A 21580-nucleotide genomic window follows, 5' to 3' on the forward strand; every position below is an offset into this window, starting at 1 on the left:
ACTAACATTGGTCCAATTGCACTTGGAGGTAAAATACGGCAGTGTGCACAAGCCCTTATAGTAAGACATTGCATTGTATTACATGTACAATCAAAAGATCGCAATTTGGGACTTATAAAAAGATGCAAAAACAGTGCTAAAAAAAAATAAAATTTCAAGCAAATACTCAACCCGAACATCATCTATTCATAACTTATATTTTAATGTGGTCGCGCCCAGTCCATCATATTAATTAAGCAGGACTACGCAAAAGCGGCGCACATTTCTTATGCTGGCGCATGACAGTTGTGGGATGCGACATATTCATTAAGAGGCACATGACTATTAATTAATTCCATGTGTCTTAACACGTGTGCAAATGACAGTCTGGTGTTTGGACCAAAGTGTTATTTTATTAAGCAAAAGTAGACAAAAATAAAAAATATATAACTTAGGCATCTTTGTAATCGGAATGGCCAATAGAATTAAATTATTAGGGCATGCATACCACACATAATTAAAACAAAACCCCCCAAAAATAATGGTGGAATTATTTTGCACCTTTTTTCCTTTAAAATGTATACAATATATACACACAAAAAAATGATCAAATTAAAAATGCAACTGGCTCTGCAAACAAGTCATCGGAAAAAAATTCTGCACTACTAGGTTGTTCGAAGAATATTATTAGACTTAGTTTATAGGGTTTAATGTATGCAAACATGATACTTGTATTTTCATTGTGAATCTAGGTCCGTAGTTTGTCATGTAATATGCGTCTTGCAGTGAACTTTATGGCGCGGCGCGGTAAATGTTGATGTGGTGTTACATGTTTCTTGGTAGTTTGATACCGAGCCCGTCGAAGCCTTCATTAGAGGTTATAACGTACAGCTGTCTGCACAGATACAATAACTACGCCGGATCCTTACCACTAATCATGCTGCAAGTATGTCAATTATAATTCTAAAATATTTTTCTTTATCGGTATATCTGCTAATGTTATTTCCAAATCTGACAATATAACTCTGCCTTAAGAAATCTATCTATACACACACACAGCACTTTCTAAGTAAAGCCTCTCGGGTTCTATATCCAGGAATAGCCATGTGTAAGGGTGAGCTCTATAGAGGCTTTGGGGGAGGGAGACCCCCTCTATATATGGTCAGTACTCGTACCCCCAGCTTGGACCCTCACAAGGCTGGCCTGGCCAGTCCTGGCTTCTCTCCAAATATGGAGCTAAGTGAGTGTGGGATTTCCCTGATCACCACCACAGGGTGCTACCAATATAAATACATGTCTGCGGACAGCACTTGCCAGCTCAGAGCTACACCTCCGCCCTCACTGCTGCAGCTTGGTAAGTCCTGTACAGCACCATCCAACCTTTCATAGAAAGCACTGCAAAGCATCCCTTACTAGCCCTAGCAATATCCCTTATAATCCCTAACAGACTATTAGGAATCCTTTATTATCCATAGCAATATCCCTTATAATACTTTATAATCCCTATCAGATTATTAGGAATCCCTTTTATTCCTATCAAATTTCTAAGACTCCCTTATTATTCCTAACAAATTATTAGGACTCCCTTACTATCCCTAACATATTATCAACCCCATATTATCCTAACAGATTATCAGGGATCTCTTATTATCTCTATTAGATTATTAGGAATCTCTTATAATCCTTAACAAATGATTAGGTATCACTTATTATCCCTAACAGATTAGTAGGAATCCCTAGTTATCCTTATTAGCATATCAATGAATCCCTTATAATCCTTATAAGTATGTTAGGAATCACTTATAATCCTATCAGCATATTAGGAATCTTGTATAATCCCTATCAGATTATTAAGAATCCCTTATAATCCCTAACAAAATATTAGGAATTCCTTCTTATCTCTACCACATTATTATTAATCACTTAAAATCCCTAACAAATTCTTAGGAATACCTTATAATCCCTAACAAAATATTAGGAATCCCCTATTATCTCTATCAGCATATAAATGAACTGCATTTAATCCTTAGATGTATATTAGTAATCCCTTATAATCCCTATCAGATTATTAGGAATACTTTATAATCCCTACCAGGTTTATAGGAATTATCATATCTATCAGTATATCAATTAATCCCTGATAAATAATCCTTATCAATTTATCAGTCCTTATTGGAATTCCCTTCTTATCCTTAACATATTATTAGGAATCCAATATTATTCCTAACAAATTATCAGTAATCTCCTGTAATCCGTAACAAATTATTAGGAATCCCTTATTATCCCTATTAGATTATTAAACCTCCCTTACAATTCCTATTAAAATATTAGAAACCCCTTATTAGAATTCCCATATCAGATTATTAGGAATCCCTTAAAATCCCCATCAGTAAATTAAGGTTTCTCTTTTTATGCCTATCAATGTATCGTCTCCCACTTTTTTATTTTTCCAGGTCATAACCATACTCTTAAGTCCTTATTTTATGCAAATGTTTACAATTTTGCAAATATTTGTAGCCAATCGAATTATATATTTCTATATAAAATACCCCTATTTCTCAAGCAATCCCTGTTTTTGCTTACAGTTGGTCTCTATCAAAGCCTCCCGATATGATCAAGGTCCTAATGACGCATTTTCTATATAATTGTTACAGATGAATACGTAAACCTCTTTCTAATTTCCTTCCTAGAACTAAATTCTGTAAAGCGTGAACTAGAAGCCAGGCTCATACATAATGATCTGCAGAGCATCTTCTGTGCGGTCTTGCTTTGCATTAATAACCCATCTATAGCAAGCCACAAAAATGAGCAAACATAATCCCCAAATAATTGCATTTTATAAATATTAACGACTCCATTAAATCACTTTCCAACCCAAGAAACCCAAGAATGATCTTATTCTAGCTAGTCTTAAAAATTGCATTTCTAGTAGGTAAGAGAAATATAGAATTCCTTGCAAATTGTATATCATGTACCTAAACTTTTGTTAATGATTAGGACCTTATCCCATTGGCTGAAAATGTTAGTAATGCAGGGTAAAGATTTAAGGAGTTAAAATATTTCCCTTCTTGCCAAACTTCCAATTTAACATCCTGAGAAAGACAGCTGAGTTAAGACGTAAAGGGACAACTGGTGTAAAAGGAGCAGATGGGACAAGAGGGAGGACAGGTGCAGGGCGAAATATATCTATCAAAGCCTCTACTGTTACTTAAGCCGTTACTTAAGTATATTCTCATTCTCAACTCCCTTAATAGCCTCTCTCCAGACTCCACCATGTGTGACGACGACGAGACCACCGCCTTGGTGTGCGACAACGGTTCAGGACTTGTGAAGGCTGGCTTTGCCGGTGATGATGCTCCCCGTGCTGTGTTCCCCTCCATTGTTGGACGCCCTCGTCACCAGGTAATATTTTCACACTTCTACAGTTTGAAACATATTGTATTAATATAGTCTAATATTATTACAAGACAAACAAATAATAATAAATCTTAATTAGAACATTTTATTACTATACATGTTTTTCTTTTCTATATGCCTATATGGATTATAGGCACTATTAGCACTAGGCATTATTAGCACTATTTTTCCCATTAAATTTGTCATCTATTGGGAACGTACATATGGAGAGAGAAATATAATGTATTACTCTAGTTTTATGCTTCTCTAAAATAATGATTTTCAATGTGGACATGAAAGTTAATTATTTGCACAAACAATATAGAAAAAAAAAAAAAAAACTTACAGGTTTTTGTTCTCGGAATTTTTTTAATGTCTCAGCCTGAAAGTATATATTTTTTTGCATTTCTAAAACTTTCTAGAAATCAGATTTTTATAAAATATATCATTGTAGCCACTATTACATATACAAGTAGCCTCTTCAGAGAAAAAGAGGTTAAGAATTCTGGTACCAGTAGAAATCCTAAAAGTCAGTTTTGACACATTAAAGGGCTTTGTTACATGACTTAGGATAAAAAGCCAAACCAAATAAATTCCATTTGCAGACATGTGTTTCGGGTTGTTTGCTCCTCATCAGTGCAAATAATTATTTATCATTCCATTTCAATGGCTGTTCATATTTGCATTGTGATATTTTTCTCACAACTACATTTTTTCCCCCTCCAGGGTGTCATGGTTGGTATGGGTCAAAAAGACTCCTACGTTGGGGATGAAGCCCAGAGCAAGAGAGGTATCCTGACCCTTAAATACCCCATTGAACACGGTATCATCACCAACTGGGATGACATGGAAAAGATCTGGCACCACACCTTCTACAATGAACTTCGTGTAGCCCCAGAGGAACACCCCACCCTGCTTACTGAGGCACCCCTGAACCCCAAAGCCAACCGTGAAAAGATGACACAGATCATGTTTGAGACCTTCAACGTCCCTGCAATGTATGTTGCCATCCAGGCTGTGCTGTCCCTGTACGCCTCTGGCCGTACCACAGGTGAGATCCGAAATATGGACATACATAGAATTTTATGATAATTTGGCATTCATGCAAATAGCCTCTTAAGAGAGGAAGAGGACTAGAACTCTAGCACCATCTATTGGGGAGTAGCAATCCTAAAAGTCACTATCACCCTTGCTACGTGACTTATGAAAAAAAGCCAAACCAAACAATCCATTTGAAAACACGTTTTTCGGGGTGTATGCCCCTCATCAGTGCAAAGCAGGTCTGATTTGACTGTGTGAGAGGCCTCTAACCAGGGGATGTAAGGGGGGGGACTTTCTTCCTTGTAGAGAGTGCCAAGCTGGTGTAAGGAGACTTATAGGCCATTGGATGCTTTTCGTGGAATTTAAATATCTTGATAGAGGAAGAGGACTAGAACTCTAGTGACGCCTATTGAGGGGGTAGCAATCCTAAAAGGCACTTAGACGAATGTTTCTAATACTCAATTGTGCAATTTCATGTGCGTATTTATCTATGTACCCTTAATAACAATCTTAAAACATCTCGATAGGTATTGTGTTGGACTCTGGAGATGGTGTCACCCACAACGTACCAATCTATGAAGGTTATGCCCTGCCCCATGCCATCCAGCGTCTGGACCTGGCTGGCCGTGACCTGACTGACTACCTCATGAAGATCCTGACTGAGAGAGGCTACTCCTTTGTCACAACTGGTAAGGACTGCTTACTTAAGGAATCAATAGACAGAAAATAATAATGTACAGTTAATTTGCAAAGTATTTTAAAACTTTTTTTTCTACTCTCTGCCTAAATTAAATGGGCACCTTCACTTCTGCCGTACCGCACTTTAATCATGCTTCATTTTTTTCCTCATTACAGCTGAACGTGAAATTGTCCGTGACATCAAGGAAAAGCTGGCATACGTAGCTTTGGACTTTGAGAATGAGATGGCAACAGCTGCATCCTCCTCCTCCCTGGAGAAGAGCTATGAACTTCCAGACGGACAGGTCATCACCATTGGAAATGAAAGGTTCCGTTGCCCAGAAACCCTCTTCCAGCCATCCTTCATTGGTAAGAGGACAATTACGTTCATTGCATCTGCGTCTACGTCTTATTTTGTCGTAATATTCTTTGATCTCACCCAACTTCATTTGATCCACCCCAGGAATGGAATCTGCAGGTATCCATGAAACCACCTACAACTCCATCATGAAGTGCGATATTGATATCCGCAAGGACCTTTATGCCAACAATGTGCTCTCCGGTGGTACCACCATGTACCCTGGTATTGCTGACCGTATGCAGAAGGAAATCACAGCCTTGGCACCCAGCACCATGAAGATCAAGGTAAACATTAAACCCACATATGTATCCTATTTAATGCAGGAAAAAAAGGAAAGCAATGGTGCAAATATGCATTTTCTACTCAAGGGGCTTTAATTTATAATCACATGCACGAAGCAATAACTAAAGTTTAGTAAACTTTTTTTAAATCGATTTTTAATGAGAGCGCGCACACACACACACACACACACACACACACACACACACACAATGGATTCAATAGAAAGGCTACAGACTTTTTACCTGGACCAGGGAATTTTAGGAGCAAAAAAAAAAAAAAAACCCCAAAAGTTTAGTCACTGTTTAAGTGTGCTTAATTTTTTTTGGGGTGTGCAAGCTAACAAAACTTTAAGGGAACTTGTTAGTTCATTCATGCTGTGCTGCCCAAACTATGGGGCAACATTAATGAGAGCTCAACTGCAAAAATGCAGCCAGGTATGTTTTTTTCTGAAACGATCCAGCCTTTCAGAGAAAACAGTTTAAAAATATGGCCATGGACCAAAGGAATAGACAAAACGAGTCCTCAGCTGCTCCAGGTGATTGACAGGTCTCTTCCTATGTATAAAAAAAAAATAATCTGCTTCATGGAAAAACATACCTGACTGCAATCGTGCACGGGCGGCATGAAGCCACTGACCCTTTAAATATCAAAGGCACCTTAGTAAAAGTAAATGAAGTTGAAACTTTTGTGCCATTTCATACATGTTCGTTTCCTTTTCAACGATGAATAATCCTTGGTAAAATTCTTTCCCGCAGATCATTGCACCACCTGAGCGTAAATACTCTGTCTGGATCGGAGGTTCCATCCTAGCTTCTCTCTCCACCTTCCAACAGATGTGGATCAGCAAGCAGGAATACGACGAGGCCGGTCCCTCCATTGTGCACAGGAAATGCTTCTAAGTTCACTGCCCACCGAATTATATTTTCCTATCTCTCACGTGGTACGCTAGCAATTACAGAGATCATCTCCCATTCATACAAATAATAAATGAAACCTTTTGAATAATTTTTGTTTGTCTTTCTTGCTACATGCTTCAGATTGTGAAAGAGATAAAATGTTGGGCTTTTCAATGAGTATATGACAATATTACTGTGCAGTAACAGTCAATATCCTATCAGCAAAAAAAGGGCAACAGGTTTACTACCTTAGGGGAGACAAAAGGCTGCCAGGAAAATGATTGGGGTAACGGATATTGGGCTCAGTTGGGAATCCATCATACACAAGAAAATACCTGATATGTAAGAGGTTTCTTATAAGCAATAGTAGTGCTCTTCATCTGGGATCAAATACGCATTTTTACCACTACACATGCTACATTGTGCCATACTAGCATCTATGTTAAAGGCTAAAAGAAGACACAAGTCCATCCTATACCCAAACATGTTGATCCAGAGGAAGGCAAAAGCACCCTAAGGCTATGTGCACAAACTTTTTCAGGACCAAAAACAAAAGTTTTTTTGGGGAAGAGATTTGAAGAGGTTTTGCTCCAAAAACTCCTTGAAAAACTGTGTGCACATACCCAAAACATAGGCCAATTGCCACATAATAGGGGAAAAATTCTTTCCAACTCCACACACAGCAATCAGACTAGCTCCCTGGATTAACGCCCCACCAGTTTAGTTCCCATAAGCTGTAATACATTTATATTGAAAGTCATCCAGGCCTTCCCTCAACTTATTTAATGCCACAGAGATCCATATTTGATCTATTCATCTCCCCCCTCGCTTATAAACTCTACAAATTACTTTTTTCCCACAATTTGAACAAGTGACAATGCACCTCAAATTCTTCTGTTTGCAAAAAAAAAAATATGACAAAAGCAGCTCATTTTTTGCTGCCGACATCCTTCACATTTTTATAAGATACAGATGCAAAAAAAAAAAAAAAAAAAAAAAATGGGAAGAAAATGCTCAGCCTTCAGTCAAATCCAAACAACGGTAAATGCATAGAGAGAGAAGACAGGATCGATGGGAAATTCTTAAAGAAGACCTCTTGCTTGCAGCAGAGGCCATGATTCTGTTTAGTAATGATAATATCCTGGTCCTGCAATTTCAATATCCTTGTCAGCATCCGGGTTACTGATATAATAGTGCGATATATAAGACGACTGCTGAATGCAGGAGGCATTATGTCCTAACCTGGCACATGCTCAGGGGCGGTATAGATTGTACTGGATGCCAATGGTGTATTAAATATACAAAGATCGCTTATCTAATGTGTAATAAGACTTTCTATCCTCTATCTCCATAGAGACTCACAACTATTGGCTGCCGCCACATACACAATGATCAGTATTTGCTCCAACTTTTAGATCTGAATTCTGGTGCTTTATGGTATTTGTTTCGTTCGCTTTCTTTTTTTACTTTGTTTTTTTGCATCAAATTCATCAAAATATCATAAAAGTGCATGCAGTTCATGAGTTTTGCACAAAGCCCAAATTTGTCTCTTTTTCCTGCCTTTAAAAGTTTTTGCAACTTTTTAGTGCTGTCACTTCAAGCAAAAGATCACCAAGCTACGACTTGCCTACTTTGGACACATCAAACGAAGAGAGAGCAATCACTGGAGAAGGACATCATGGTCGGAAGAACAGAAGGAACAAAGCGAAGAGGAAGACCAGCAACCCGATAGCTTGATACTATCAAGATAACTGCAGAGAAGACCCTGGTGGACCTATCTAGGCTTGCACAAGATCGATCTTCTTACACAGCACTCATCCATCAAGTTGCCATGGATCGAGCCGAAAATTGTTAAAAAAAAAAAAATACATAAACTTTCTCCAGGAGGGGACTGGAGTAGAGATGTGGCAAATTTTGTGACTTTTTAAATCATTGCAGTTCATGAATCAGTCCAAAACATCAGAAAAAAAAACAACCTGAAAAAAAACTGGCATAAATGGTTTGATGAATTTCTCGCAGATCACAAAGTCACTAATCAAGAGATATTCATGCATAAAAAAGAAAAAAAAACTGGTGGAAACGCAATGATGAATTGGGGCCTGAGTTTTCAGAGCAGAAACCCTCCAACTAAAACTTGTAGTATTTGGAACTCCTTGTGACTTTTGCTATGAAATCTCTGCAAAAACAAAAAAAGATCAAACTCAGTGCAAACACAACCTTCAAAAGAATTAAAAAAAAATCAATAAAAAAAAAAAATCAATGAAAACGTTCTGAAGACAAACAGGAATTTATTTACCGTTAAAAGGACTAGTAGAGACATGAGTTACACGCATGTCCACAATAGTGCTGCATTAAACATCACCAAGTTTAAAAAACATAAAAAATACCCAAAAAAAAAAAAAAAACATTAGATAAAAGACAATCATTTTGTCCATTAGGATTCTCCACAGTCCTCAGGTATCAATCCATCCCCTTGGTTCAATGGCAGCAGCCAGCACACTGTGCTGAATGTGAATGAGGAGCATCTCCAAACTTTGTTCTGCGGCTCAGAATCTCATATGTGCAGTCATCACCACAGCAGCCCGATACACTGGGAGAGGTCTCGTCTATCTCAAACCTAAAACATAGGAATTAAAAAAGTAAAAAATAATATATATAAATGCAAAACGCACATCAGATGATGAGAGGTGAGCAATGGAAACAAAGTGATGGGACTTACTGTAAAGCATCTCTGAAGAACTGGTAAGCACCATGATTGTGTTTAAAGACTGTGAGGACAACTTTCTTCATTTGTGTGCTGCAAATAAAAATGGGTTAATTGCTTTTTTTCCCATAAAGAGTAGAAAGCAAGAAACAAGAAAAGAAAGTAAGGCTATGCTCACACTAGGCACTTTTTTGATGCGGTTTTTTTTTTATGCAAATTTTCAGCTGCGTTTTACAGTACCAGCAAAGTCTATGAGATTTCAGAAATTTTTTCACCCATTGAAATTAATGTGTGGTGAAAAAATGCCTAGTGTGAACATAGCTATCATGTTCCCACACACCCCACCTCCCTCTTTTATTTATGTACCCCCTCCTCCCCTTCTTTCCGTTTTATGGAAAATTTAATAAATACATTTAAACACATAGCTATCATGTTTTGCTGCGTTTTTAGTGGGAAAAAAAAAAAAAGTACAGCAGTATGTGAAACTCATTTATTTTTTGAGATTTTACCATCTTGTCTTGTTCACCTGAGATGGCAGTTGGGATTATAACAGTTTAATTAAATTAGTTATGTGTACAATGTAAACATTGGCTGAGCTAGGTGTGAGATTGAACAATCTCTTAGCAACTCAATGGCTGACCATAGTGTGAAAATAAATAGTGTCCTACAAACTCATTGCACTGCCAATGTACAAGAAAAACTATTCCTGAACAATTCACCTCCCCCCTGTACATTTGTAATTCTGGTTAATATGTTTTCACATATGTCTTGCATTGGTGACCTGTGTTCATGCTTCTGTGGTGGAAGCAAAGCTGAACTTTGGGATCCTGAAAAAGGCACCAAAAAACGCACCAAAACCTGCGTTTTTGACGCAGCTTCTTTCCAGCCAAGAGATCAGGTTTTGCTTCAGAAAAAAAAACGCTGAAGAAATGCCTAGTGTGAACATAGCCTAAGAATCGCCCTGCGGTGAGCATTATGGTTGGGATTGTTGATCTGACTTTTTGATGAAAAACCCATGCCCAGGACATGCGGGAACAGATAACACAGAGGTAAAGGAGTTGCTGCCCCTTTGTCAGCTAGAGTAGTAGTGTGAACATGCACAAAAATTATTTTGTGCCACTATGACAGCCTCCCACTTTTACTGTGTCCCCGACTCATCATGCAACTGGATTTCCAGCTGGAACTTGGTCTACACCATTTACAGTTCCAAAAAAGTCCTGTAATATGGACCGACAGGTGACCAAACACATCACTCCCCTCAACAAAAAAAAATTTCATTACTTGTGAAACTTTGCAATATATTTTATTAGAGAAATTTGCTTTTATCTCCTTCTGGACAGATCGTTTTCAAAACTATCAATTCATGACTAAAATCCGTTTTCAGTGACTACAGATTTTGAGCTAGAGGACAGTTGGTGATCATAATGTTCTATGGAGAACTGTATCTGTCATAAGAGAACTTGTGTCTGCCTCTAGCTCCTCCCCTCTCCATAGCATTTCAAAAGCACCAACTGTCATCACCTCTTTCTGTAATGGGAAAATCTGGCTTCACTAAGTACATAGTTTAGACATTTAAAAAAAAAAAAAAAATCAATTCAGGAGGAGAAATAAGCGGATTTCTCTGATACATATATTACACGGTTGATTATTTTCACGTGTATTATTGATTTATGGAATAAAAATTAAAATAACGGTTATTAATTAACTGTTGCTAAAACCATGCTAACTTTAGAAATAGGATTCAATACTTCAGAGACGTGGAAAGAAATCACCATTTTCTTACTGACATACATTACATGGTCTTTATTTAGAAATGTCTTTGTAAGTCGCGTTTGAAGGAAATTCAGTTTTAACAAAAACAATCAATATGTGGAGCAGAAATGAGAAAGACAAAACAATCGGTACACAATGTTACCCTTTTTTTCCCCCTCGTTTCCGCACCCTATATCTTTATGAGAATAAAGCAGAACAATAAAGGACTCACCTATTTGCCATCAACTGCAAAATCTGTACCAGGAATTTCCCTACTCCTTTCCTGCGGACACGGATTTCTAACTGGACCTCATAACTGGAAAAGAAAAATTGCAGGAAACATTTAAAAAGGGGTCGTGCGGTCACACAATATATAAAACACAAAAACAAAAGAAGGAGGTGTCCTGCAGCACCTGGCAGCGCCTCCTATATACTGAACAGAGCTGTGTCAGTGCGTTCTGTAGCTTTGTTCCATGTGTTCAAATCGGAGCTGTTTTCATCTGATCAGTAAGGGTCCAGGTGTCAGACCGCTAAAGATCTCAAAATGATGACCTTTTCAATGGATAGGTCAACCCCTTTAAAGGGAACCTGTTATCTAATTCATGCTGCCCCAAACACAAGCAACATAAATCAGAGCCCGGCTGCACAACTGCAGCCAGGTATTTTTTTTTTTCTCTGAAATGCTCTGCTGTTTTAGAGAAAATATAGTTATAAGATCTGTCTGGGAACTACAGGCGGAGTCTAGACTAGTCCAGTGCCGCCCCCAGCCAGGGCTGCTAGAGGTGATTGACAGGTCCTTCCCTATATACACACACAGCAGACTGTAAGAGATGGTACAGCTCTGTTGACAAGGGGTGAAATTAAGTAGCAGAATCACCAACAGAGATCATACCTGTGCAACTACCTGCCTGCCTGTTAGTTCTTAGCCTCATACACAAAAATAATAAAAGACCAGGATAACCCCTTCAAACGGGGACATACAAACACTGCACAACAGTGCTCTGCAATCATTAGCTACAAGAATTCCACTACTACTAGACCTAAGAACTTTTTTTTGCAAAGATTTGGTCAACTTTAGTTCAGCTTGTCTACTAAAGGATCTCGTGACCTACTTTTAAAAAGGTACACTAAGACTTAAAAAAAAAAATAAGCACAGTACAACCCTCCTCATGTTCCTTACCAGTAGAGCACTTCATCTCCACATTCCACATCAAATCTGAAGTGCACAAAAGCAACGGGCATACTAAGCTCATCTCTGGCAATAAGGTACCAGGCACGTTCATCAGTCAGCTCCTCTCGTTTTTCTCTCTCTTTCCATCCCCATTCACTTTGTTCATAACTACAAAAGACATGAAAGGAAGAAGTTAAAGGCTTTCCTTCCAGAGGCATCATCTGCGGTGCCCTTCAGGACTAATGACAGGACGAAAACTTCAACTGAACACGAAATTACCTAATTATTGCAAAAAGGACCCTGTAGGCTGAAAGCCTAACCTGGACTGGAGGGTTCATAAAATGGACATATAATATAATAAATATATATATAATTATCTTCATTTTAAAGTGTTTAAGGCTGCGTGCCCAGCGTTTTTCATGCGTATATGCTGCGGAATTTCCGCAGCGTAAACACTTGTGAAACGCTAGGTAATCCGCTCCCCATGGTCCCCAAGTTCTATGCACATGCTGCGGATTTTTCTGCAGCGTTTATGCTGCGTTCAAAAATCCGCAGCATGTCCATTAATTTTGCGTTTTACGCAAGCGGAATTGCCTTGTGCAATACATTAAAAACGCAAGGCAATTCCGCATGTGGAAAACGCGCAATAAACGCATGCGGAATTCCCCATGCGTTTTTCCGGGAGAGGACATGCAGAAATGAAGCAGAAATTTTCTGCTTCATTTCTGCAACGTGGGCACATAGTCTTACTGTCACACTAAACCTTTAACAGTGATATAAAATAACAAAAGCATTAAGCCCATCCTACCAATCCCCTACTGCTCTCTGCATGCACTTCCCTGGACCACTACTGCTCTCTGTTCACTAGGTCCTTGCATGTCGATTCGACGTACTAGTGGCTATAGCTGCAACGAGTCATCTGCTCTGAAGCTAGTATATGGCTGCAGTGGACACAGGTCAAGGCAATAAGACTTCGATGAAACCAGGTGAACAGAGACTGGTGAGGAACCAGGGATAAGTTTGCAATCTCCTACCATTCCTGTGCTAAGGCGACTATTTCTACTTTTGTTTTCATACAATATTCAGCCATTTGGAAACTATTTAATGAAGTTGTAAAATACATTGAATCTACTTGTATATATTTTTTTATTTTCTAAGCTAAGATCTCAACCTGCACATGCGCCGCCTCTGGCGGCCATTTTCCCCAAAGCCCACTGCAGGAAAATCAATGGGAAGGGGACTCCTCATACCGCCGTCATTTTATGAAATCCCAGGGCCCGAAGCCTCGCACCGCCGGGACACCCCCTCCTCCCATCCTGGGGCCGCAGCATTGCACCGCTCCAGCGACCCTGCCTCCTGTGGCTCCCGCTCCACCGCAGCCACTCCCCGATAGTCCGTAAAATCAGACTATAAGACACACCACCATTTTATTTAAAACATTTTTTTTTCTTATTTTCCTCCCCAAAATTTGGGGGCATCTTATAGTCTGCAAAATACGGTAATTATGTGCCCTGGCCACTGAGTCTTTTTATATTACAAAGAGATTCTTACAGCATCTGCATATTTGTCTTTGTGAGTTCAAAGGCCCAGTCTATGGTTTTTTGGTCCAAGTCGGTTACTCGGCAGCACTCTATAGTCAAATTCAACCTGAGAATGTAAAGAATGAACGAGGGGTTAGCAAAAATGTCAGATTAAATACTTGAGAACATTTTTGTTTTCCCTTCCTTACACCTTACCCATTTCTGTCAAATTTTTTAAAAACCGGAAAAGCCCCAAGAGGGTCACCAAGCTGCAGAGAAAAGAAAAAAGTATACATTAACAAAAAGTAAGAAAATGGTGATAGGCAAGAAGATAAAGAATCCAAAAAAAAAATGACTCAGGCAGCTTACCTGATTGGCCGCTTGCACCTTGGCACACACAGCGGCCATGGCGGCGCGCTCCTCCTGGCGCTTTTGCTTTTTCTCTTTTGCCCTTACAGATTTTCTCTAAGGGAAAAAAAAATCAATGAGTTAGAAGTGAAAACTTCAGTATTTCTACGAATGGAAGATGTAGCTCTATTTTCAAGACAGACCCTGCTACAATAATGCAGCACTCACTCTCAGAGACAATTTTTAGAAGTTTTGTGCCGCCACGATCTGCCTACTACATACTGTATATACGCAGCTAACTTTATGAGCGACTCTGATCTACAGAAGGTCAAACAATGCAGTGTGAATTTCAAAGGGAAGTCCGTCACGAGACAAGTAGATTAGTGTATAATTATTGTAGAGGAAGTAGGAAAATTAAGCTACACTTACAGGGAAGATGTCTGCGTGATAACACTGCCCTGTCAAAGCTAGGGACAGACAAGCAGGTTTGTGTCACTTATGTGTTGTAGTTTTTAAGAACTTATATCAATGTTCTCAGCGATAATTCTTGCAAAAAAAGGACATTTTGAAGTCTTGCTATTTTAACGCTTAATACCAGACCAATTTTTCCCGTTCGGTATTGAGACTTTTCAGCTGTCTCATTATCATCACAGACAGGATCACAGATAACACAAAATCCGCCATTCAGAATAGGCGATATAAAAGCTCACCTCTCCCTCTGCCTATACAATGAAGTATACACACTCAGTTCAGAAGGGAAGCCGACGCCAGAAACTTCTGACTGGAGATTATCTTCTCTTAAGAATCTAACATCATCAATGAAGAAAACTCAACCAGTCTGATCATAAGTCATACCCTGCTGCAGCCAACAATTATCCTCACCGGTCACGTATATATTCTGCAAGCCAAACCTGAACTTTGCCAACCAGCAGGATAGTTTTAAGCTAGCAGCATATCACATCTAGGTCAGCACAGCCAGGGCCACCCAAACCCCAGGGCAGCCAGAGCAGCAGCCACCGCCAGGGCCACCCAAACCCCACGGCAGCCAGAGCAGCAGTCACCGCCAGGGCCACCCAAACCCCACGGCAGCCAGAGCAGCAGCCACCGCCAGGGCCACCCAAACCCCACCGCAGCCAAAGTAAAGGACACCACGGCAGCCACCCAAACCCCACCGCAGCCAGAGCAATAGCCAGCACCAGGGCCACCCAAATAACAGCCTGGGCAATGCCACCTGCTAGGGCCACAACATAAATAGGCAGATGAGCTACACTGCTGGAGCAGACCTCTCTGTCCGACAATCAGAAACTTTGGTGGCTATGGCGCTGCTAGCCACCCGTGTAGTGCTGGAAAGTCTCATGCGTAATAATATGCATGAGACTTTTTTTTTTTTTAAAGGACGAAATAGCTTCTATCTACTAACATTATTGCGAACTGTGCATGGGGCCATGTGCTGCTGATAATCTTTTTTTTTCTTACACTAAATTCGACCATTTAATGAACAAGCGTTTTGCTAGTTCATCAGGCGATTTCCAATGTGTTGACACTATTGCGTGAGGAGGAACAAACATTTCTTACTTACTCGTTTCCTGATTATTTACGGATGCAAATGCACCAAATCTCTAATGAATGTGGCCACTTTTAGAGCACATTACAAGAAAATAGTGCAATACTGATTTATTCACAAGCTCCAATGTCAAACTTTGCAGCTGCAGCCAATCATTGAGCTCAGCAGCTTGTGTAATCACCATGGCAGAACCACTGAGCCCAACGATTGGTGGCAGCACTTCAACCGGTAAACAATCACCTGACAAGAGGCGAAAACAGTGCATTGAACACAGGGGAAGGTGAATACCAGCTGTTTATATTTATTTTAATATACACTGTGTTCCAAATTATTATGCAAATAATATTTTCTCAGATTTTCCCAAATTACCTTTATGAATTGCAGTCATTGTAATTTTCCAGTCAAATAACTATTAGAGTACAATTGAAAGGTTTTTGTACAAACTGCCTATGATAACAGTATATTTTAAAAAAAATAAAACACAAACTGCACTCAAAATGCATGTTCCAAATTATTATGCACAGCAGAGTTTTCAACCTTTTCATTTTAATAAAGAACAAAAAAATGGTCATTTTTGAAATTCTAAGCATTAGCAGGTTATTACAAACTGAAATCAAACAGTTTTCAACTCAAAACTTTATTCTAGGTGATGTTACAATTGCACATAGGACCCCTTGTTCGAAAGGAGCTTTTGAACTCTCTCGTCCATTGAATTTGTCAGGTTTTGGATGGTTTCTGCTTTAATTGTTTTGCATGAGGACAGAATACCCTCCCAGAGCTGTTGCTTAGATGTGAACTGCCTCCCGCCATCATAGACACTCCTTTTGATGATGCTCCAGAGGTTCTCAATGGGGTTGAGGTCAGGGGAGCATGGGGGCCATACCATAAGTTTGTCCCCTTTTATGCCCACAGCAGCCAGAGATGCAGATGTGTTATGTGCAGCATGAGACGGGGCATTATCATGCATGAAATGATCTCAATGGTCCAGATGGATGGAGTGGAGGATGGCTGGTTGATGGACACCCCATGCAAACACGGCTACGGCGCTAACAAGGAGGAGGTGGAGTAATGTTTTGGGCTGGAATCATGGGGAGAGAGATTGTCGGCCGTTTTAGGATCCCTGAAGGGGTAAAGATGAACTCCATAATGTATGTTGAGTTTCTCAAACAGCACTTCCTTCCATGGTTCAAGAAGAAGAACCGTGCATTCCGCAGCAAGATCATTTTCATGCGTGATAATGCCCCGTCTCATGCTGCACATAACACATCTACATCTCTGGCTGCTATGGGCATAAAAGGGGACAAACTTATGGTGTGGCCCCCATGCTCCCCTGACCTCAACCCCATTGAGAACCTCTGGAGCATCATCAAAAGGAGTGTCTATGATGGCGGGAGGCAGTTCACATCTAAGCAACAGCTCTGGGAGGGTATTCTGTCCTCATGCAAAACAATTAAAGCAGAAACCATCCAAAACCTGACAAATTCAATGGACGAGAGAGTTCAAAAGCTCCTTTCGAACAAGGGGTCCTATGTGCAATTGTAACATCACCTAGAATAAAGTTTTGAGTTGAAAACTGTTTGATTTCAGTTTGTAATAACCTGCTAATGCTTAGAATTTCAAAAATGACCATTTTTTTTGCTCTTTATTAAAATGAAAAGGTTGAAAACTCTGCTGTGCATAATAATTTGGAACATGCATTTTGAGTGCAGTTTGAGTTTTTTATTTTTTAAAAAATATACTGTTATCATAGGCAGTTTGTACAAAAACCTTTCAATTGTACTCTAATAGTTATTTGACTGGAAAATTACAATGACTGCAATTCATATAGGTAATTTGGGAAAATCTGAGAAAATATTATTTGCATAATAATTTGGAACACAGTGTAGGTACACCAATGGCGTACAGAATGCTGAAAGGGAAAAAATCCAAACTGTGCAATACTTTAAGTGTCAAAGTTACCCATAGAAAACAATAAGGCTCCTGCTGTCATTTTCCAAAGGGTCTTTTGAATAAAAGAGCCAGGATCTGACTGGTTGATCTTGTATTGGCATCTCCATTATTCCTGAACACCCCTTTAACTCCGTAGCGCAGCAACATAATGGTGCGTCATGGTTGGGGTGTGCATTTCTAAAGTGGGCTCAAGAGCTGAGCTCCATACCACACAGATGAAGTATGTGTTGTATAGCTGCCATCTGCGACTGGAGCTAACTCTGATCTCTGCTGTTTAAAGGGGTTGTCCGGGACTTTTAAACTGATGGCTTATCTTTAGGTCAGCAATAACCGATAAGTAGGGGTGCGAGACCTGGCACCACTGCAGATCAGCTATTTCCGATGCCGTCTAGAAATGCTTAGTTGCAGAGCTGCACAACTCTGTCAATGGTATAGCTGCCAGTTACTGCATATCCGCCCCTATTAAAATCAATAGGAGGTGGATGTGCAGGACCCAGTCGCGGCAACTATACCGTTGATTGTGCCGTGGGTACTCCACTGTTCAGATATTGATGACCTCTCCAAAGTCCTCTTTCAGATGTTCGATTTTCTTGTGTAGGAGAAAAACGTACCGACTAGTGTGGTCAGAGTGTCATCAGTTTTTCTCGTGGTGGAGAAAAACATTTTTTTTACAACTTCTCCTTTGGCATGGCATCCGAGTGTGGTCCGATTTTTTTCATGGACCCATTGACTCGCATTGCCAATTTTGATCTGACATGTCTCTGCGATTTGCCGCAGACTGCTAGGTCCGCGAATAATCACAACCATGTGAATGGCCCCATAAACTATCACAGGCACAAGTGCAATCCGTGAAAAATCGGACGTCTGAAGGAGGCCTAAAGGATAGACCACCAGTAGACAGCACGATTTAAAACCAGCTTTCCTTCGCTGCACCTCCCTGGCAATGTGATCATGCTTAGTCATGATGCTTATATAAAAATATGAAAGTTTAAAAATCGCCCACCTTTCAGCATTTCAAAAAGAAAGATGAAGGAAAACACATTTGGTACTGGCATATATGTAAAAGTCCGATCAAAATATAAAATAATTAACCGTCCATTAAACGCCAAAGAGAAAATTATTTAAATGCCTGAATTGTCATTTTTCAGTCACTGCACTAACCCCAAAAAAATACATGAAAAAGTAATCAAAACCTTGCATGTTCCCCAATATTGTATCAAAAACAGCACACAAAAAAAATATAAAATAATATACAAGCCTCCACAAAGGTCAAATCAATGGAAAAATAAAGTTCAGGGTCTCAGAAAAGAGCGACAAAATCAAATATATATATATATATATATATTTTCTTTTTACGAAATTCTTCATTTTTTTTTGAACTACGAAAATCTTATACATAAAAAAAAAACACCTTGTAAGTTTGGTATTGCTGTAATCATACTGACCTGGAGAATCATATTGTCAGGTCATTTGTACTTAACAATGAATGCTGCAAAAACACGGAGGAATTGTGGAATTTTACCCTACTTGAAAGTGCTTACCCATTTTTCAAAAGATTGTATGGTAATAAGCTAGTTTTCAAAACATATTGTTTCATTCAGCATCAAAATCCCCACACTTACAGCTTGGGCTGCTATGAATGGTTGCCTGATGGTGATGCCCATGTGTCAGGAATGGAGGTCTGTCCTCTTCACTGAGGGGTCCCACTTTGATCATGGATGCAATATTAGAGTGAGTTTAGTCTGGAGACCACTGAGGCAACGCCATGCTGTCCTTCATAAGGGAACATTGCACCAGCCTACTCCCAGGATTATGATGCGGTGGGGTGGCATACTGTACAGTAGCCGGACCCCTCTATTCTTCATTCCAGGTGTGCTAACAGCTCGGCGTTAGGGAAGAGTCAGACGGCCATATAACTCGGATGAGGATCACAACACAGTGCTCGTGCTGGCTGTCGGCTCTCCTGACCAAAGCGTGACAGAGTGTATTTCTATGCAGTCACACTCGGGTCATGAGAGCCGCCGACCAGTTCTAGCACTGAGATGCGATCCCCATCCGACTCACACGGCCGTCTGACTCTTCCCCTCCATTGATTTGGTTGTGAGAGCAGTGGTACGGCCATTTATCCAAAGCATCCCAGGAACCGTTTTTCAACACGACAACTCCAGGCAACAGGTTCCTTGTTCTTCTGTGAGCCGCCCGCGTGGCCTAAATGTGCTACCATGGCCTGCAGCGTCTCCCATTGATCACATCTGGGATGTCATTGGTCGGTGACTAGCTGCCAGCAGCGGATCTTGATGATTTGCCAAAGTGCATTCAGCGCGGCAGAACAATCCTCAGACAACCACTAATAACCTTTTAGATAGCAGATGAGGCTGTAAGTGCTGGATTTCTTCATGTGGTGCTCATACCAGATACTGAATAAATGGAGATGTTTTGAAAATGTTGTTTCCATTTTTCTATCATTTGCATAATCAGTAACAGAACCATCCATCCTGTGATTTCCAGCATTACATGACTATTCCTTCTTGGTGTTGCAATGCTGAGGAATGTAGAAATACATACATATATATATTCATTCTGCAAATATATATGCACTATATGTACAGACCAAACAGAGATCTCCTAAACACACACACACACACTATATGTACAGACCCTATAGAGGAGATCTCCTATACACACACTATATGTACAGACTCTATAGATTAGATTCCCTATACATACACTATGTGTACAGACCCTATAAATTAATCCCCATAAACACACTATATGTACAGACCCTATAGATTACATTCACTATATACACATCCTGTGTACAGACCCTATATATTAGATCCCCTATATGTACAAACCCTATATATTACATACCCATATATACACACACTATATGTACAGACCCAATAGATTAATCCCCATAAGCATACTATATGTACAGACCCTATAGATTACATTCACTATCTACACATCCTATGTGTACAGACCCTATAGATTACATACCCGTATACACACACACACTACATGTACAGACGCTATAGATTAGATGTCATATATACGGTGTACAGACCCTATAGATTAGATCCCTATATGTACGGACCCTATAGATTACATACACACATGTACAAACCCTATAGATTATATGTATTATATACAGATCCTATAGAATAGATCCCCTATATGTACAGACCCTATAGATTACATACCCGTATATACACACACTACATGTACAGTCGCTATAGATTAGATGTCATATATACAGATCCTATAGAATAGATCCCCTATATGTGCAGACCCTAAAGATTGCAGAATGTGTATAGACCCTATATATTAGATCCCCTATATGTACAGCCCCTGTAGATTACATACCCGTATATACACACACTCTACATGTACAGATCCTATAGATTAGATGTCCTATATACAGTGTGCAGATCCTATAGCTTAGATCCCTATATATCACACAGTATATGTACGGACCCTATAGATTACATCCCCTATACACACACAATATGTCACAGATCCCCACAGTCCGGTATTCGTGCACATCCCTGCACCAGGACCACAGTCGCCGCTCTCACTCCGGCTGACAACAGCCCCAAAACCCAAATAGAAGCCACAGCCAGTGCTCGGGAAGACAGCCCACTGTCCCCATCATACACCGGCATCCAAACCCCATCTGCCACAACCGAGACAACTACCCCCAACCTCATCTATTGCCCATGCCTCCTCCCTCCTCACCCCCATGACGTAGCTGATGACGTAAGACTCTCAATCCCGGTTCGGTTCGGTGCTGGAGGGGCAGAAGAGTAGAGTAAGGGGCTAAGTGATGATATCATCACGCACTGGACCCAACACGCCCACTGCTGTAGCTCCCCGGCATAGCGAAGCCGAATGGAACGCAATGCGTGACCTGCGTCTGCGTTTCAAACCTCGTTGGC

At 40.0% G+C, this 21580-nt stretch overlaps 2 protein-coding genes across 3 annotated transcripts; one reads left to right on the top strand and one right to left on the bottom strand.

The window, feature by feature from the left end:
• The first annotated feature begins 1188 nt into the window (after window positions 1-1188).
• LOC141173978 (actin, alpha skeletal muscle 3) lies at window positions 1189-6742 on the top strand. Its single transcript, XM_073658541.1, has 7 exons — window positions 1189-1333; window positions 3234-3381; window positions 4102-4426; window positions 4944-5105; window positions 5272-5463; window positions 5558-5739; window positions 6493-6742. Exons 2-7 carry the CDS (start codon window positions 3253-3255, stop codon window positions 6634-6636), a joined length of 1134 nt encoding a protein of 377 aa, XP_073514642.1. The 5' UTR covers window positions 1189-1333; window positions 3234-3252; the 3' UTR covers window positions 6637-6742.
• Window positions 6743-8974: 2232 nt separating this feature from the next.
• On the bottom strand, window positions 8975-21574 carry NAA40 (N-alpha-acetyltransferase 40, NatD catalytic subunit). Of its 2 annotated transcripts, none has more exons than XM_073658543.1 (8): window positions 14357-14470; window positions 14150-14245; window positions 13997-14049; window positions 13812-13907; window positions 12270-12428; window positions 11322-11405; window positions 9353-9430; window positions 8975-9250 (listed from the first exon to the last, which is right to left on the bottom strand). In XM_073658543.1, the coding sequence occupies exons 2-8, from the start codon at window positions 14186-14188 to the stop codon at window positions 9112-9114; spliced, it is 648 nt and encodes a 215-aa protein (XP_073514644.1). In that variant the 5' UTR covers window positions 14189-14245; window positions 14357-14470; the 3' UTR covers window positions 8975-9111. The 2 variants fall into 2 exon arrangements, with proteins under 2 accessions (XP_073514644.1, XP_073514643.1); XM_073658542.1 differs by lacking the exon at window positions 14357-14470 and adding an exon at window positions 21381-21574 and having other exon boundaries at window positions 8979-9250.
• Between the last annotated feature and the right edge of the window lie 6 nt (window positions 21575-21580).

This window comes from Phyllobates terribilis, unplaced genomic scaffold (genome assembly GCF_046119375.1).
Source record: "Phyllobates terribilis strain yellow unplaced genomic scaffold, ASM4611937v1 Scaffold_13__5_contigs__length_258822181, whole genome shotgun sequence".
In the NCBI taxonomy this organism is placed as follows: domain Eukaryota; kingdom Metazoa; phylum Chordata; class Amphibia; order Anura; family Dendrobatidae; genus Phyllobates; species Phyllobates terribilis.

Excerpts from the sequence above, each read along its gene's own strand:
- NAA40 (XM_073658542.1), bottom strand. Across the intron at positions 14,050-14,149 it reads AGGTGCAAGCGGCCAATCAG|CTTGGTGACCCTCTTGGGGC; the intron begins GTAAGCTGCCTG and ends TTTTCTCTGCAG. Across the intron at positions 13,908-13,996 it reads AAAAAATTTGACAGAAATGG|GTTGAATTTGACTATAGAGT; the intron begins GTAAGGTGTAAG and ends TTACATTCTCAG.
- LOC141173978 (XM_073658541.1), top strand. The coding sequence starts at position 3,253 with ATGTGTGACGACGACGAGACCACCGCCTTGGTGTGCGACAACGGTTCA. Across the intron at positions 4,427-4,943 it reads CGCCTCTGGCCGTACCACAG|GTATTGTGTTGGACTCTGGA; the intron begins GTGAGATCCGAA and ends ACATCTCGATAG. Across the intron at positions 5,464-5,557 it reads CTTCCAGCCATCCTTCATTG|GAATGGAATCTGCAGGTATC; the intron begins GTAAGAGGACAA and ends GATCCACCCCAG.